The sequence below is a fragment of the Balaenoptera ricei genome, chromosome 8 (genome assembly GCF_028023285.1).
Source record: "Balaenoptera ricei isolate mBalRic1 chromosome 8, mBalRic1.hap2, whole genome shotgun sequence".
In the NCBI taxonomy this organism is placed as follows: Eukaryota; Metazoa; Chordata; class Mammalia; order Artiodactyla; family Balaenopteridae; genus Balaenoptera; species Balaenoptera ricei.
In genome coordinates, this window is record NC_082646.1 from 11,292,597 (window position 1) to 11,312,065 (window position 19,469).

General features: G+C 45.4%; 1 protein-coding gene across 3 annotated transcripts in view; it reads right to left on the minus strand.

The window, feature by feature from the left end:
- SORL1 (sortilin related receptor 1) overlaps nucleotides 1-19,469 on the minus strand; it is a 162,648-nt gene that overhangs the window by 116,628 nt on the left and 26,551 nt on the right. For all 3 annotated transcript variants that reach the window (XM_059930177.1, XM_059930176.1, XM_059930178.1), the window contains exons 4-6: nucleotides 15,732-15,893; nucleotides 14,255-14,322; nucleotides 8,752-8,932 (exon numbers count right to left, since the gene is read on the minus strand). In XM_059930177.1, the coding sequence (XP_059786160.1) occupies nucleotides 8,752-8,932; nucleotides 14,255-14,322; nucleotides 15,732-15,893 (411 nt within the window). The remainder of the gene's footprint in view (nucleotides 1-8,751; nucleotides 8,933-14,254; nucleotides 14,323-15,731; nucleotides 15,894-19,469) is intronic.

Consider the following 19,469-nt stretch of genomic DNA (forward strand, 5'->3'; position numbering starts at 1 on the left):
TGCTAGAATATGCTTTCTTTGGTAGCATACACAGTACTCCACATGATGCACTCACTCCACATGATGCTGACCACATCACGTTGCATTTTAGAGATATTAAACCACCGCTGGGAGCTTGAAAATGTATATAAAAGCACTAGATTCGGAGCTAGCTCTAAATTTCTCTAGGTTCTAGTTTATTCATCTATAAAATGAGAAGCTGATTTGAATCAGGACTTTGGGTATGGGTTTAAGTGGTCCGGGAACCCCAGAAATATATATGCCAATTTTCTGTGTAGATGTACTCACTCGTTTTGCTAGGGAGAACGTCTCACCAGGTTCTCAAAAGGGTCAATGATTCAAAAAAGGATAAGAAACACTGTAAAGGCTCTATGTGGCTTTTTCCAGCTCTACAAGTCTGTGACCGGGAACTGAAGGCAAATGCTGCACATCTACGAAAACAGTCAGGGAGGCCCATCCTCATGTGGACATCCTCGCAAGCATGACTATCACCCAACTGATTAGAATGTCGGGATCCCCAGCCAGAAGGCTTCACTTATCCTTGGCTATGTTGCTACTGTTTATTATAGATTTTAAATTCTTATAGAGTATGGAAGATGCCAATTTCTCTTAACTGTAATACAACAACTACTAATACATATGCTCATGTATGTCCAATAAGTACTGTGAAGAGCAAGCTGATGAACATGAAGTTATTTTCTATTCATTTGAGCAGCAGAATGTGTGTGTGTGTACACACACACACACACACATTTTTTTTTCAAGCCACCACTGAACACTGGTTAAAAGTAGTCTGTTTTAAAGAAGCCAGGTAGAGAAGTATAGAAGACTGCCTTTTCAAAATGGCACCCTGAAAACCACATAATAGCTTGTCCTCAGTATGGGGCTATAGAAATGATGGATTGATTAAAAACACAAAATGTATCACCTGAATGAGAGAAGAGTTCCCAGCAAAACTGCTATGTATAAATTCCAAAAGCCCACCTTAAGTCAATAAAGTTTTATAACTATGTATAAAGGTCAGATGATTTAAGTCACCCTATATAAATTCTTATGAATATATATAAATACACAGATATCAGTGAAACACATATTTTTTATGCTTTATGTTTTGTCACTACTTCCTACCGCAGTTATACCTGAGAAGGGAGTCACTTTTCTCACTGACATTCAGGCGCATCATTAGTTAAATGTTCTTAATGATGGCTGCTGGGAGGCTTGAGAATTGAGAATGGATAGCAAGGCATAAATGCAAAAATCACAGAATACTAAGGTCATGAAAAACCTCTAAACATATCCATCCCACTTCCTTCCGAGAGAATTATTCCTAAATCTGGATAATCAGGTTCATTCCTAAAGCATTTGTAGACGAGTTATTGTGATATTTTACTACCACCAAGAAAAGTATTAACAATGAAACTATGACACACTATTGATTGTTAGATGTATTTCTTAATAAACCATGGGTTTTTGTTGATGTTGGGTTTTCCTTTACCATTATTATAAAAGTAAAACATACTCATGAAAAACATCTCACAATACAGACAGGTATAAGGTAAAATGCAGAAGATCTGTTTCCGCTCTGCTCCCGAGTGCTCACTGGTAACAGGCTCTGGGCCATTCCTTCAGAAATGTTCTGTGCAATCACCTATGAGCATATTCAGAGAGTGACAGACACTGCTACACTTACCCCAACATCCATTAATCCCTTTCATCCTTGGCAAAAGGACCCTGATGGCCACCTGAGTAAAAGACTAAGGCTCTCTTCCTTTTGTACAACTCTGTGTGGTCATGCGACTGAGTACCAGTCAATGAGATGTAAACAGACTATTGTGTTGGGTTTCAAGGAAAGCTGCTTAAAGAGACTGAATCAGCTAGGAGGGGTCCTATTTTGACCTTTCTGTCTGTCCTTAATTCTTCTTAACTCCAATAGACTCGAAGGCTAGTACAAGTGTCGTGGACCATGAGGGAACTTTGAGAATGGAAATCATTTGTTTGGATGGTAGAACAACAAGATAGAGGCCTGCGACCCCAATAACACCAGGGCACCAACATGCCAGCCCTAGATTGCCTACCTCCGGCAGCACTGATGAGGGAAAAATAAACCTCCGTCTTGGCTAAGCTGCTTTTATTTCTAGTCTGCTAGCCAAACACAGTGCCAAACTGTACATCCAAATTTCTTTTTCACATACAAATTAGATCATGATAGAAATACTGTTGTGCAACTCAATTTTTTTCATGAACAGAGTACTGTTCTACCGTTAAACTTTTTCCATCAACGGTGTATCTTAGACATCTTTGATTTAACAGCTATTAATGGCCATTTAGGTTATTTCCAGAAGTACCCTTCAATGAACGTACTTGTATGTATTACCTTTTTCACAGCTACACAAGAATATTCGTAGGATGCATTCTTAGAACTCCTAGGTCAAATTTTCCATTTTTGATCTATAGTATAAATGGCCTTCCTGAAAGGCTATTCCATTAATACATCAACCAGCACACATACCTTCACCAAAGACTTGGAATTATTTAAATGTTTTAATTTACACCAATATTATAGGGTCTGAGAATTTATAAGATTTTTTTTCCATTTGGTATTTTCAGTTCTGATAAGTAAAAAATAAATTAATATAAGATTCTGAATAATCTGAATTTCAGAGAGTGAGTGTACATTTATGCTTGAGATTCGTCAATAGCAGAAAGAAATGGGAGGGCAGGAGAAAAGAGCAGAAAGGAACTAAATAAATGACATATTCTTGCCAAGTGAAGGTCAAAGGATGTCACAATGAACATTCAACTGAAAGTTTCACAGAGAAAATTGGTGGGAGAAATGAGGGACCCAAGGCATGTGGTGGACAAAGACATTGGTTCAGAAGCACCTGGGCTGTAAGATTCCCTGCCACCTTCTCCTTCAAAGCAGTAACAAAGTTTCAGCTAAATATCATCCACATTCATGTTGTTTATACCCAGTTTATGGATAAAATGATATATTTGGATTTGCTTTAAAACAGTCCAGGAAAAAAATAAGTAGTGCGTAGACAGCTGAAAAGAGATTAGCAAACGTAGATACTATTGAGACTGAATGAAGGCACAAGGGGAGGTCATATCAGTACAAACTATTCTTTTATGTAGATGTGAAAATGTCCATAATAAAAAGTTTGCAAAGTTAATATTAATTGAAAGCACTTCTGGAACGGCGAAGTAAGGAACTCTAAAAACCCACTCATCTGTGAAAACAATAAGAACACTGACAAAAATTCTCAAAATCAACTTTTTCAGAATCCTGAAAATGAAATAAAAGCTTGCAAAAACTCAAGGAGCATTTATTCAAGACAACGACTGAAGCCCGGCAAGAATAGCTAACTTGGTGATGTTTTAACTTGTTCTAATCCCATCCCTTTTCTCTCTAGCTCTGTGGTAGCCTGGGAAACCCACAGCTTCACAGCTACAACAGCTGTGAAAACCAGCAGCCCAGCAGCCACTGCAGAGGACAGAACAGGTTTGGAGTTCCCAAATGCCCCACAGCCAGAGGACTGTCAGATCTGATCTGCCTGGTGACTCGCTTGAAAGCTGCATTCTCAGGTCTTCTCTTTATATAACATGACTCAGCTCCCTGTACACACAGACCTGTAGCCAGGGCATTTACGGGGAACAGTGACAAGTGGCAAATGTTTTAACACCACAGCTGCTGGAGAAACATTATCGCTTGGAACTGCAAAAGGTGAACTAAAAAGCGTAAAAGGAAAAACTGGGGAAGAAGATGTCCGTAAGAAGCTTTGATAAGCTCTGAAATATTCCAAGACATTTACAAGGTCACACACAAAAGGGCCGTGCTATGCTCAAGAAAGAACCGAAAGGACCTAATCTCTCACATCCAGCTAACAACCTTGAGTCTCTACACAAACAAGAAGCAGAGGCTAAGGCAGGGTTGTAGAAGGCATGCCACCAACACACACTCAGAGGCCCTCAGCAAAGGCTGCCAGACAAATGGCTCAAAGTACTTAAGGAAATCTCTGTTCGGTCATTAGCTGACCACTAATGGTCAGTACTTTACTGGCCATACCCAATGAGGGATGCAGACTTTACAAAATGAATGCAGGAAACTCACAAAACAAAGGCAACAATAATACCAACAAAAGGCAACAAAAAGCCCCCCCTGGGAATGGGTTACTCTGATATGAGGCGTTGTCACATTATATCACTTAAAATGTCTGGTTTTCCACCAAAACAATGGCAAGCAAACAGCAACGTATCACCCATACACATGACACACACAAACACACACATACACACACACACACACCCCAGTCAATAGAAACTGTTCCTGAGGAAGGCCAGATATCGGACTTATTGGCCAAGAAATTTAAATCCCCTATCCTAAACACATTCAAAGAACTAAAGGAAATCATGTCTCAAGAATTAAAAAGGAATGTATAAGAACACTGTCTCACCAAATAGAGGATATCTATAAAGAAAACAGAAATTATTTTTTAAAAAAAAGAAACAAATAAAAATTCTTGAGTTGAAAAGTACAATAACTCAAAACAAAAATTTGCTAGAGGGGTTCAACCAGAGATTTGATCTGGCAGGAGAAAGAAGCAGCGAACATAAAACTACGTTTATCCTGATGATCCCTGTTTCAACACGCATGAAACTCGAAAACACGATACTACGAAAGGCAACAGTGACGAAAGGTCGCATATCATATGATTCCTTTTACATAAAATGTCCAGAATACGCAAATCCATAAGGCAGAAAGTAGGTTCCTGGTTGCAAGGGGCTGGAAGGAGAGGGGAGTGGAAAGTATTGCTAATGTGTATGAAGTTTCCTTTGGGGGTGACCACAATGCTCTGGATTTAGATCGTGGTGAGCATTACGTGACCTCGTGAAATAAACCACTGAATTGTGTACTTTACAAGGGTGAATGTTATGTTGTTCAAATTATATCTCAATACTGGTGTTATAAAAAATTAATTTTAAACATATTGGTATTATAGTTTTATTTTTAATCCGTAAAAACGTTTGAGCTTTATTGTTGTATGAGTTATAAGCAGTGAGTGCATATACCTAGGTCTATGTTTGGAGACATTTAAGTGATGTCATAATTAAACTAATTCGTCAATAGTCAGATTTTGGGCAGTTATCCTAAAAGTCACATCCCAGCCGTGGTCAGCTAACCTCCCGTGTAGAAGCCCATAGTTCTGAGGCAATAATTAAGTTTTTCCATTAACTCTATCAGCCTTAGAGACTTTAAATTAGCATAATGATGGTTAGAAATTGGCTTCCAATAGTGAAATTAGTGGTTGGTTGGTCAGAATAATGAAAGTCCAAATGAGTTCTCTCAGGAAATCTGCAGAATGCAAGGTATCTGAATTAGCCATAATATCCTAAAGATAACACCCTGGCATGAAAAGGGCATAGCAATTTAGGGAGGCCTGTCACCTGAACTCTTGGGGGTTATGCCTCAGATTTATCAAGCTCTTGCATTGGAGGATTCTAGCTGCCCGATGTTGACTGAAAGGCGAACAGAATCCTGCCTCTAAAACAACGGTTGGCAAACTTTTTCTGTGAAGGTCTGTATAGAAATACTTTAGACTTTGTGGGCCATCCTGCCTCTATGCAATGATTCATTTCTGCCACTGTAACATGAAAGCAGCAACAGGTGACACATAGCAAATGAGCATGGCTGTGTTTCAATAAAACTTCATTGACAAAAACAAGTGAAGGACGATGGTTTGCCAAGCCTGCTCTAGAACCCTGTGTCTGCATCATCCGTAAGAACAGAGAGGAGACTCCATCAAGCTCATGCATCAGGTGTTGGCTCACTGCTGCACGTCTGTGCAAGAAATGTCTGAGCCTGGCTTTCAAGAGGGGCTGGGAGGGCAGCTGGAGACCAGCAGCCAGCCCTCACCTCCCTCCAACTGTTCGGCAACTACTGTTATCCACCAGGAAGTACCTCGCGGCTGTGTCTCACCAAGTTCACACACTGATGTCGGTCCCTTTGCAGAGGTGCCTCCCTGTTGCGTTAATGGCTCTATGATGTGGACTATTAAGTAAGTGAATTTCATGTCAAAAACCAAGGAATAAAAATTAAACTTGGGTTAAAAAAAAATTGAAGGGCATCCGATACAAAGCACATGTGAAGTTAAGAGCCAGGCCAGGAGGGCCCCAGAGAGTTAGGAAGACTTGAAAACCAGCTCCAGTCCAGAATCCAGATGGCTGCCCAGACATGTTCCAAAGTACTAACTTGCAAAGAACTGGAATCATCCAGTGCCGGAAAAAAGCAAAAGAGTTAATCGCCCAAAATCAATTTTCTGTCGTTTTACAATTAGTTTCTTGACTTTCCTAATTTGATTTGAATCCATTTAACATTAAAGTCACTCAGAACTCCCCAAAACCAGCAACCAGAGTGCTAGGCACACCCCAGGTAAGAAATGACACTTCCAGGCCTCAATACTCCTACTGGCAGGGTTATCCAACCAAGGCCAATGCTGTTTATCCTTATGGCTTAGGACTCTAGTGTATTAAGGAGAAAAATACCCATTTTATTACCCACTGCCAGTTGTGTTTCTTCTCTCATCAACCTATCCATTGAGAAACGTTCCTTTGATAATATAACTATCATTGAAAGCTTCTGCATATAGAAGGCTTTAGGGAAGAATGTCTCAAATTTTGGAGACTCTTAGGCATCCTAGGGATGCTCAGGGGAAAGAATGCATTTGGGCCCTGCCATCTGCATTTGTAACAAGGGCCCTTGCTGATGTTGCTGCAGGTGACCCTAGGACAACACTTCCAGGAGGTGGCCTAGCTCTTCTCACCTGGAGCCTCTAGCTAACACCACTGACCTTGGAATCTGGTGGTCCATCCATGTGCTGAAGGAAGAAGCCAACACAACTACAATTTTGCCACCAATACCATATAAATCAATAAGCCACACACAGAGTTGAGAGCTGATAATAAAAGAACTAATAATTTAATATCTCCCCAATCCCATCCCCCCCCCAAGAAAACCCCAGTAGCCTAATCTTCCTAAATTAGGCAGGCAAAGATTCATTCAACTCTACTGTACACCTGCTATGTATCAAGCATTGTGCAAGACACTGGGTACTGCATCAGTGATGATCAAACAGACACGGCCCCTGATCCTACCACTGGCCAGGAATAGTAAAGAAATTACCACCGGCACTCTGCAAATCAGCTATGTCTACAGAACAGACATAGCTGTGATGGCAGAACAGAGGCACAGAAAGCTCCAAATGGGATATAACTTATTCTCAGGTGTGAGATCTAGAAATAATAGGGATAAGGGAATGCACAAGTGCTCTCCACCTCAGACCCTCCCAGCTCAGTCAGTAAAAGAAATCTGGGAATCAGTCACTGGGCCTTAAAATTGAGAAATTAAAATCACAAAAAGCACAGGCCCAAGAGACTAAAACAAAAAAGACCTATGAGCATCAGAGGACTGGAGACAAGGTTTTAAACACAACTGGAACTTGGGGTCACCCAACCGGATGTCACAAGGTACCAGTCCTCAGTCCTGACCGCTCACCTCTGCACTCCCAGCACACCCCTGCCTGAAGCAACTCAAGGATGCTTGTGTCCTTGGGCTGTTCTGTGTGCACGTGCGTGTGTAAGAGAAAGAGACAGACAGGCAAGGCAGGAAGCAAATGATCCAGGGAGTGACTCAAGGCAAACAGCCTGACAGAAGAAAACTTGTCATAGTTTGGTGGTTTTAAAAAACATTTTTCAAGATGTGTAATGGGGAACCCCTCTGGCCTTTAGCCTCTCGCATCTTCTCTTCTGATTCCAACCTCGCTGCCTGCTTTCCCTTTTGGGGAAGTCCTCTCTCCACCCTAGGATCCTACCAAGGGGGTTGACCTGCTTCTGCCTGGCCAGCTACCAACATATAAATAAGTGAGAACCTGGAGGAAAACATGACATCTGATTTTAGTCCCTAAGGTTAACAACGACAGAAAAGAGCAACCGCCCAGGCACCAGAGACCTCCGTCAGACCTGAGGTCAAGGAGGCAATGGTCGCGTTATGAAAGCAAGCTTACGCCCCCCAGCAAGAGCAGCCCAACCTACTCTTGGCCAGGCCTGGTTTTTTCCTTTACCCAAGGGCAGTATGGTTGCAACTTGATACAGCTGCAAGGCAAGTCCTGTTAAATAATCAACTGTGGTTTTAAATGAGCAAGCCCTCCATTTCAGCATGTGGCTCCAACACATAAAATCAAGATTTTCCCAAAGCCTGAGAGTTAAGCTACTTACTGACAGCTGGAAGCTTAAGTACTGCTTTTCTTAGAGCATTAACTCCCACTAGCCAATGACTACACATTCTATTAGCCATGTAAATGAACATGTGTCCAAACCTCCCCAAGAAATCGGCCTGAGCTGCAGGGAAATCAGGTAGTGGGATAAAAGAAAAAAAGCCACTTAGCCCCACCCCTCCTTTCTGTGTTCTTTTCATTGGGATTTCAAAGAAATGTGTGTTGGTCAAGGATGCCTGGACCAGGAAAGGACCAAATTCCTAGCACCCAGAGGCACTGAGTGGTTGTCTAAACTTTTCTGCTCCTTGACCTCCCAGAACCTTCCAGGCCCCTTGGGAGTGTCCAGCTACATCCAGCACCTGCAGTCAAGCTCCCCCAGGCACGTGCATTCCGTCCCTGCTTGCATGGACCCTCCGTGCCTGATCACAGAATGCCCACCCTCAGAAAGGACACACAAAAGCAGTTTACTCCTCGAACTTACCACCACCTTTGTGGCAAACATGTACTTGTCCCGCAGCTGGAAGTCCCTCACTTCCTCCAGGATCACCTCCAGGTTCTTCCGGGATTGGAAGAAGTCTGTACTTCGGAAAACTGTGGAGTAGCCAGAGGGTTCGTGCCGTTCAACGTAGATGGTGTTTGGCTTGTCGTAGGGATCGATTCCCCTGGAAGAAAAAAAAAAAAGCGGTTGTCATCATCTCCACATTGAGTTGTTGGAGGCGTGGAGGTCCTGCCACGCAGACCATCAGTGAGAACTCAGGGTCACCATGGCAGCAGCTACAAGTGATGCTCTCTCTCTGTGCCGCAAACACATCCCTTTGATGGCTCCTTGGCTCAGTAGAGAGGGAAAGGAATTGCCACTTGTCAAGTATTTTCTGCTGGTACTGCTGTTTACAATGCAGCCTGGGTTTCACTCCAGGCAAGCTCCGGTGGGGCTAGAGGACAGGTTAAAGAAGGAAAAGTGAAAGGCAAGTGTACCGATCCCCTTGACGTCCTTCAGAAACGCAGGGCTCACCTCTCCCTCTGTGCTTCTGTCCACACTAGCCCCCTCTGCCTGGATGCCCTCTGCATATACTCTGATCTGCACATCCAAATCCTACTCGTCTTCTGAGATCAAGTGCAAGTCCCCCTCTTCCAGGAAGCCTTCCCCCATGCCCTTCTCCCATCACTAACAATGCGTCTCAATTCCAAGCCTTTTTTATGAGTTCAAGAAAAGGGAGAAAACTGCCTTAAGTGGATTTTGGAATCAGTTTTCTCACTTTATACAATGGAGCTTCTTACCCACTATATTATACCGTTCACCATAATGTGTCTGTCTGAGCTTCCTAGACAGAATACAGATTCCATCAAAGGCCATGTCTTACATTTCTTTTTATCCTATAGAGTTCCTTGCTGCATTGATCTTTGCTGCATGGATCCATGGACATATTACAGAAGCTCTTCCAAACTGAAAACTGCAAAGTGATTAAATCAAACTACCTCAGAGAAGAATCTCTGCCCTGGTGTGTCCCCAAAGAAGGGCCCTAAGAGCAGCCTGGGAGGACAACTAACCTCCCCGAGGTTTCCTAACATGCACAAGAACACCAAGGCCAGGCGGACCATTCAGCAAGAGGGAAAAACAGTTGGAGAAATCTGGAGGAGAGCTTCACAGTAAGGGTGCAGTGATGACCCAAGGAGAAGCAGAAGGACTCATTAATGATTAATTCATACAAACCATCTTTGTACGGTTCTGTAGACACAATGGCTCTCGGGATAATGAAGGCAATGATAGGAAATTCCTTCCAAGATGCATTGTCAGGAGCAAGTTCCAAGACAGAAGGGACAGGAAGGAAAAGAAAAGAAAGGAGGGAGGAAGGGAGGAAGAAGAAAAGAAGGAAGATAAAGAGAAAAACAAAAGAGCCTCTTTTTGCAAAGGGGGAAGACTTGACTTTGGCCCTACAATCTGAAGTCTTGGTCGGACACTGGAGAAACCAGCCGGTCCCAACGCGAGAAACTAATGTTCACCATGAGATGCTCTGTGTGCAGAGCAGGGGAGGGGTGGGGAGGACGTGTTCTCTTCTTCTCCACAATTAGAAGTACTGATTAAAGTACTTCCTCTACCCTAGAGGATAGGCAAATTAAAACACACTGGATATTTTTAAAAAGGCAGAGAGGAAGGGACCTTTACCCAGATATTGAGGTGGAGCTCACCTCTACTATTCCTTCGTAACCAAAAGCAGCAGCCAACAGCTAGCAACAGAAAGAGCTGTGAGGGCTTCCCTGGTGGCGCAGTGGTTGAGAATCTGCCTGCTAATGCAGGGGACACGGGTTCGCGCCCTGGTCTGGGAAGATCCCACACGCCACAGAGCAACTGGGCTCGTGAGCCACAACTACTGAGCCTGTGCATCTGGAGCCTGTGCTCCGCAACAAGAGAGGCCGCAATAGTGAGAGGCCCGCGCACCGTGATGAAGAGTGGCCCCCGCTTGCCGCAACTAGAGAAAGCCCTCGCACAGAAGCGAAGACCCAACACAGCCAAAAATAAATAAATAATAAAAAATAAATTAATTAAAAAAAATAGAATCTAGGCAATAAAATAAAGTCTAACCTTAAAAAAAAAAAAAAAAAGAAAGAAAGAGCTGTGACGTTCATCCCAATTCTCTTCCGTAATCCACATCTGAACCTCTCGTTCCTGAGAGCTGCTCCCCCAACAAATTCCTGTACTTGGCAATCGCTAGCCTCCCACTGTCCATGCTCACTGACACTGACTTCCTGTTCTCTTTACCCTCATTTGGAAGTTCCAAGCCTTGCTCTGTCTCTGAGCACTGTCATTGGTCCTCACCTGGCCTCACCCACCTCACTTACAGTCTTTCAGGGGTGCTCCACAGGGCATCCTTGAAACCCGCCCCCATGGCTCATCCTCTGTCCTGTCTTGCCAATCTCCAGCTCTGGATAACATAAATCACTGGTTTTCCTCACCCCTGCTGCTCCTAGGCTGCCAAGCATCGTTGAACAAAGTGTGCCTTTATTCTCTGAGAGGTTAGATTACACTCCCACGTATTATGGGGGATCCTAGGAGAAATCCCCCAAATAGCCTGAAATTCCCTGACACCAGACATGTAATTATCTACAATAAGACAGGTCAGCCCTTTCCCCTAGGATATCTATCTGCATGTCTGCACAGAGACAGAAGGTACAACACACAAATTCCCAAACGTGAAGCTTCTTTATTTAGTAATCCTGCTGGTTTGCCCTGTTAATATATGATTCTCTAAACAGAAAAAGAGCAATTTGACCCTTTAAAGTTCAAAAAAAGCAAAAAATAAAAGTTCTAATGGTATTCCCTGGGTAGAGGTTGTACTCGGATGAGAGTGTGGTTTTAATCTCTCTAAGACTCTACAACCTCTGCCCAAGGAAAATAATGAGAGTCAGAAAGAGCTGCCCTCTACAAAAAGGAAGTCCACTGGAGCCTGAAGATACTCAGCTGTAAGGCCCCTCTCTGCTCCATCCTTTACTGTCCTTAATTACTAAGGAAGCAATACGAACTCAAAGACATTCCTCTTCAAACAGACAGCTAAAAGACGTACAGACAGGATCTACATCTTGTGGGGCCACTACATTTAATGAGGACTAAAACTACATGTAAAAGTCAAAAAACAAATGACAAACGGGAAAATATAAATATAAATGAACATACACATACAAGCTCTTTCATATCACAAAGGACCAATCTCAAATATATAAAGAGCTCCTGGAAATCAGTAATAAAGAGATGAACAATCTAATAGAAAAAGGGCAAAGGGCAAGAAGAGACATGTCCCCAAAAAAGAAGTAAAAATGACCCTTAGGTTAAAAGATGTTCAAACTCATTCATAATAAGAAAAATGCAAATTAAAACTATACTGAGGGACTTACCTGGTGGCACAGTGGTTGCTCCCAATGTAGGGGGCCCAGGTTTGACCCCTGGTCAGGGAACTAGAGCCCACATACATGCCACAACTAAGAGTTCACATGCCACAACTAAGGAGCCCTCGTGCCACAACTAAGGAGCCCGCGAGCCGCAACAAAGACCCGGCGCAACTACGTAAGTAAATAAATAAATAAAACAAAATAAAAAACTACAACTATACTGAGATACTAACACATTGGCTGTGGAAAAAGGCATAATTCTATGTTGTTGAGAATGAGTGCAAAATTTGACACTTTCTATAGAAAATTTGGCAAAGTTACAATTTCAATGCTTTAGTCACTGGGGATATATTAGTGCAAAACTGAAAAAAGTCCATGCTCTCGTGTAGTTTTATTCTATTGAAGAAAGACAAATAATAAGCATAATAAGAGTATATTAGGATGTGATGAGTGCTGTGCAAAAAAAGAACATATCAGGCTACAGCCGATTGGGAATGACAGGAATAATTGAAATTTTCATGGGATCCTTAGGATAGGCCCCATCTGGAAGATGTTATTTGAGCAGACTTGAATGAGGTAAAGGAGCAAGCCACAAATATATCTTTAGTAAAAGCATTCTAGGCAGGGAAAATAGCAAGTGCAAAGGCCCTGTGGTAGGAATGTAGCTGGCATTTAATCTGAGAAAAATAATGATGCACATGAAAGGGTTCAAAGCAGAAGAACAACATGATCTGATCTGCTTTTAACAGGATCAATATGGCCATGCTGAGAATCAGTTGTAGAAGGACAAGAGTAGAAGTAGAAAGACCAGTTGGATGATTAATGAGTGACAGCAGTGACTTGGAGTAAAGCAGTAGCTGAGTAGTGGATCCTGGGTATATACTGAAGGTAGAGCCAAAGGGATTTCCTGATGGACTGAACGTGAAGCATGAAACAAACACAGAATCAGTCATGACTCAGAGTTTTTCCACCTGAGCAACTAGAAACTGAAACGGGGAAGATTACGTATGGGTAGAGCTGATCCAGGGTGGTGAAGATCAAGAGGTATCAAGTTTGGTGGGTGTGAATGGTTTGACTTTTTCCCACTGACCCACCAAGTCCACTCCTGGGAGTCTGCTCTACACATTCGTCTGCGTATGTACAAATTCAAGATTATAAACATCATCCCCATAACAGTAAGAGACCAGAAGTGACTAAGACCAGAAACAATCTCTGAAAGGTTAGCCCTGTTGATTTCACTTTCCTTCTCAAAAACCTACAATGGCTCCCCATTGCTTTCAGAATTCAGTCCAAATTCCTTTATCAAGCACTGCAGATTGTGACACCAACACCCCTTTCCAAATGTCACCCAATACACTGCCCAAGGATAAGACTCAGGGCTCTCCACCCCAGCACCATGATGCCTGGTCTCTGCCTTGGGCCGTTCTGTTCCCATCTGGAATTCCCAGCCTGCACACCTCCAAACAGCCACACCCTACCTGGTGTGCGCATCCTGGATCAACAGTAACCGCCTCCGTGGAGCTGCCTATGACCCACCTGGAAGGAGCGTGGCCCTCCTCTGGCTTCTTATGCTATGTCCGTGGGACTTCGTGCTTCTTTCATGATGTATGTTACATGCACAAAATGTCTTTTCTTCTCTCCTAAACTGCAATCTCCTTAATAACTATATCCATCAGTTATTCAACTTCTTACACCCTAAAGCATCTGTTTTATATGCAGCAGACATTCAAAAAATATATGTTATGAATGAACAAATGAATGAATTTTAGAGAAAAATCCCCACTTCTGATATGATGCTCTAAAAATGAAGGTCTTTTAGAAATTCTAATACATGCAAGAGCTTCAAGATCCCCCTGGATTCCCTGACGGATTGAAAAATGCAAAAGCTCTGTCACTCCTCTCACAAGTTACCTTCCTTCCTCACCCCCCCAGACCCCTGGGGAGTCTGTAATACCTGCAGCTCTCATTCCTGGGTCTGGAATGTGTCTTTCCTGAACCAGATGCTTCACATTTCAGGGGAGGGCAGATTTGCCCTGCATGAAGGAGCTAGAACTGAAGCAAGGGGATTATGTAACTCAAATTTCTCAGATGGCACGACTTACCAAGAAACGGACTTCACATGTTCCTGAATCATGATCCAGGTCTGGCCAAAATCATCTGATTTCCATAGCTGCAAAGACCAAAGCGACAAGCGGTCATGATGCGAGAGGCGTGATGTAAGATCCCTGAATGGCATCGCCAGCACACACCCATGGAAACCCCATCCTCAACAATACGTCACCTGTGAAGACAGGTGGGGAGATCACATTACCCAACTCGGTTACCCCACGTGCCAACAAGGGCAGGAAGGGCAGGACAGTTCACCTTTGCATTCCTCTCCATACAGTTACTGAGGTCTCAGTACCTCAGTATTGGAAGGAAGGAAAAACGATTGTGACTTGTCTTCCTTTTATGGATTATCAGAAATTATATTTTACTCAAGACTGACCCTCAAGTGGTGGTGAAAACAAGGATTATACTCAGTACTTCTCGCCTGGGAAACAGTGTCCTTGAAAACCCATAATGGGACACAGTGATGAAAGCTGAATGGAGAGGACTTAGGGAATCCCCTGAATACACAGGGTGTGGCCATGAGTAATTGACTTGCTGATCTTTGCCCCTCAACTTCCAAAGACAAAACCTGAGGGTTCCTGTGGCCCTAGGGACCAGGGAGTAAGAAGCAGGAGACTAAAAACAACAATAATCCACCTACACTGGTAAACAGCCCATACTTGGGTTACTCCCTAAGGCAAGTGAAGATAAACAGGTCATGTTTTGGTTAAACAACCTGCAAAGAAAAAGAATCGTTCCAAGGTTCCTCTGAGCAGAGCCATTTGAAACTCATCATGAACCCAATCCTACAGGGCCAACAGGTTTCACAAGATTATGCCAGATCAATACTCTTGACTTGGCAAGTTTTAACCTTGAGATAGAAACTTACCTGGGCTCTCTCCCCATCTCTCACCTTTCCTTCAAATCCGGGTTAAAGGAAGCAAATGCACACATTTATATTATATTCACACACACACGTGCGCTCATGTGCACACGTGCGCACACACACACACACACACACACACACACAGAGCAAGAATATTTAAGTGAATGGTAACTTCAAATAAATGGTAGGCAAGGGCAGTATGTTTAAGGTGGAGGATGGGAAAGGTAGAACAGAAATTCGACAAGAGGTCCCAGCACGGCTCAGATGCCAGCCTTCCCTACCTGGCTCTCTTTGATTTAATTCCAGAGACCCGATTTACCCCCAGGACTAACAGAGGTGTCCCTGCAGCAAGAAGGGCCTGATGTGTAACTAACAGGGCCTGCCGGGGCTGGGTGTTGCTCCCCGGCTGGGATGCAGACCCAGGGTGCCAGGGGGATATAGTTTTCTGCAGCCGTGGGAAGTGAAATAGTAGCTACAAAGGCTCGGCCTGAGAGAGGAGGAGGGAGGGGCTGGGGGAGGTCACTCGAAGGACAGGCGATCCACTGGGGCAGAACAGAAACCTCAAGGAGCCCCAGCTGACCGTGTTCCGGAAGCTCTCTTACCTGCTTGTTGGGGTGAGACCTGTCAAAGCCCAGGAGGAGGTTGGAGGCCTTGCTGTGCAGGAGGAGGTCAGCTGCCCGGAATGGGATGGAGAAGCCTTCGATGGTGTTGCAGAAGTCAGACGTGGTCCAGAGGTACTGGGCATAAGCATCTGCAAAGATGTACTGCAGGGAAAGGAGGAGAGCTCAGGGCAGAGCCTGGCCGCGCCCCAAACACCCCTTCCCCAACAGAGTTTGAGCGCCCACGCATGCAGAGGCCAGGGGCCGGCACCCTCGCACATGGCTTTCTTGCCATCTCCTGGCAATGAAGAGACCCTGGTGCACACCACACGAGGCTCGGCGAAGGAAGGGTGCAGACGGGCCGCGCTGAAGCCAGATGGTGCTCTTGTTTACCCAGGTAATGAAGCGAGTCGAGCCTTTCTATTTTTTCTTTCAACTGACTTGGCCTTTCTCACTCCCTGGGGGGTCACCCGGTCACAATCAGAGGGTGGCTCTCGGAAGCCGGGCAGAGAAGGCCTGCTCTCCAGACTGGCTGCACACGGGTGGGCCAGCTCACTACCCGTGCATCCTCCGACACACCTTTCCAGGAAGACCCCTGACATCACCCACCCAGGAAGCTTAGCTTCCCCTTCTTGCCCCCGTGCCAGGTGACAGGGCAGCTCCGAGGACCCAGCTGCCACTGGGGCAGGCAGACTCACTCCGGGGCACAGCGGGCAAGCAGGGGTCTCAGCTTATTTTGCTTCCCCACGGGTGAGTGACTCTGAACAAGTCAGGCTGGAGAGTGACTGCCGGCCTGAAGAGTTCTCAAGGGGAAAGGATCAAAGCAATTCAACTGAACAAATGCGCACCGAATATTCACCCTGGACCAGATGCCGAGGGTGCCCCAGAGAAAGCAGAGGATCCTTCCCCTTAAGCACCTTCCAGTCTAACGTGGGAGAAAGACGCGTCTACAGCCAACTACAATGCAAGGGGAAATGAGACTAACTGAGAAACCATGGACAGAGTCCTGTGAGAGCACAGACTGTAGATCAGTTCCGGTTTGGGAGATCGGATATGACTCCACCGAAGATTTGGGCCTTGAAGGGCAGACAAGACTTCCACAGGGAAGGAACACGCCAAGTCGAGGGCAGTTTGAGTTTGGGAACAAAAGAGGAAGGAAAAAAAATACAGTATGGGTTTGATGGCAGTCTTGGGGCTTGAGGGAAATACCAGGAAAGAAGGCTGGAAAGCCCGGAAGGGGGCAGGCCTTGCGTGCACACAGAGAGCTGGAGGACGTCCCCTGCTCCCAGGAGTACAGGGTGACTCAGAGGACGACTGTGACCCAGAACCAGAGCCGGGGGGGACCCAGCACTACCAAAACTCAGCCACTGACATCCTAGAAATCAATGATGCAAAGGAATCAGTCCAAGGACGCTTTCCCTAATTGATTCCACCTGCTCCAGACCCAGCTTCAGCTCGGAACCCTTTCAGCACTAACAGCTTCAGCCTGCAGAAACAATTCGCACTTGTCTACAACGTTGCTTTCTTACATTCCAGCTCCTTCTCCTTCACGCTCTCTCCCCACGTCCAGTCTGTAAGCTTCCCAGGCGTGTGTTTTATGCGTTCTCTCTCCTCTGTTTCCTCCACAGCATCTAAGGTAAAACTCCAAACTCTGGAGAAGCCTAATTACATCTAACTCTAAAGGCTAGTAAATGGTATGAAAGCAAAAACTAGCGGAACCAAAGGCAAAGTGATAAAAACAATTATGACCCTCAGAGGATCATCAGAATTTGGGGCATAAAAGCGTCCCCTAGAAATAACACAGCCCATCTTCCTGCTCTGAAACCGTCTTGGTTATTGGGGGAGGGAGTGTTCTCTCAGTTTGAGAAGTTTTCTCCAGAAACCCCTATCCCATGGCTGCCTGCAGTTTCACATTTGAGGACCTAGAAATCACATGTCCGGCCTCAGAATGTACGATGTTCATGACAGTAGCTATGATTTTTCTTTTTTCTTTTTTTTTTTTTTTTCCTTTTGGCTGCGCCGCGCAGCATGTGTGTCTTAGTTCCCCGACCAGGGACTGAACCCGTGCCCCCTGCATTGGAAGTGCGGAGTCTTAACTACTGGACCACCAGGGAAGTCCAATAGCTACAATTTTTCAAGAGGCACTTAGTATGCACCAGGCACTGGGCTGAACGTTTGCACACCTCGCCTCTTTTCACTCACAGCGTCCCCGCAGCAACTCCAGGCTATGACACTGTCATCTCCTCTCTTACTAACGAGGACACTGATGCTTAGACAGGTCGGCTGCCCAAGGTGACCAGGAAGAGGCAGCATTCGTATCAGCGTCTGGCTGGTTCATCAAACCTTACCTCTCTCCTTCCAACAAAAAGGCAGCCTTTCCCGAATTGAATCCATAGGTCTTGGCCTGGACTGCTGGGCTCAGTGAAGTGCCTCCTCTCCTAATCCAGTCCCCAAGCTTCCCTGGAAGCGCTCCTGCCTTCTGCGACACTGTCGCATCGACGCTCCACGCCCCACCCCTGACCATCTGTCTTTGACTCTCTCTTGCCAGCCCCTCTGTCTTCTTCAGCTCCTTGCCCTCAGGTGACCTTGACTCCTCCATCCTCGGCTGCTATCGTGGTTTACGGCTCATCCTTCCAAAAGCTTCCACCACTGCCCCTCCAGGAGCACGCATTCCAAGACTCTCAAATCTCCACGCCCATCCTGATGTCTTCCCAAGAGTGTAGTTTTCACGACCTTCTTTACCTTCTCAGTCAGCATCTCCACCCGGATGTGCCCAGATATTGCTCTCTGTCCAAAACTGAATTCTTCGCCACCTGCCCCCCAAAACTCACTTCTCCCTCCCCATGTCCCAAGCCCTATCCACGTGACGCCTTCCCCAGCCCCATTACTCACCATTAGGGTCTGGTTTCTACTCCACTGCCTTCCCTTACTTTCCATCGGCCACCTACCCTGTTAGGTTTTCCTCTAAAAGGTTTTTCACAATCAGTGCCTTCCTTTTTCTTCCCAGTGCTACTAGCGTGGCCCGTGGTCCTACTAGAGACTATGAGGAAATTGGGGTCGGCACTGGGTTTTACTCATCCTCCTGGCTTCTAGGACCAGCAGGGAGTGAGACCCTTAGAGGGTGGATATTAGGTTTGGTAAAGTGACTGGGCAACTTCATGCCTATAGTAACCCACGGGCTCCCTTTCTGACCGTTCTCTAACCTTGCCCTTCCCAGCCCATCCTGCATGCTGCCGGCAGACCAGACACAGGTCCCTAAGGGACAGTATTCACAGTAAGCCGCCAACTCAAAGGTTCTTCCATGGCTCTCTCCAGTCCTCAAGGCAGGGGGCAAACTCCTCCCTCTTCAGGTGGGGCCCCACTGACATCATTAAGCCATTCAGTGCAAACCCTCCCCTCCCCGCCTGCAGAGAAAACACATTTGGCCCCCTGAAGCCTCTGCCCATGTCCTTCTCCTCCCTGATCCCCTAGGGTTCCCACCAGCTCTGCTCCAGCTACAGAAATCTGCCCACCTGTGAAGCTCCAGCCCTAGTCCTGAGCACCCACGAAGCCTTCACCTCTCTGATCCAACGTTACTCTAATGACCTGCAGCTTCCATCCCACCCTTAGGCACGTGCTTCCTGCCGCTAAGTAACCTCCTCAAATGTGCACAGAGCAGGAAGGCATGGGACGTGCTACTCTGCTTTTAGTCCCGGGACGCCTGGCTGTCAAGTCTGCTCGAGGCGACCCTGCAGACTGGCC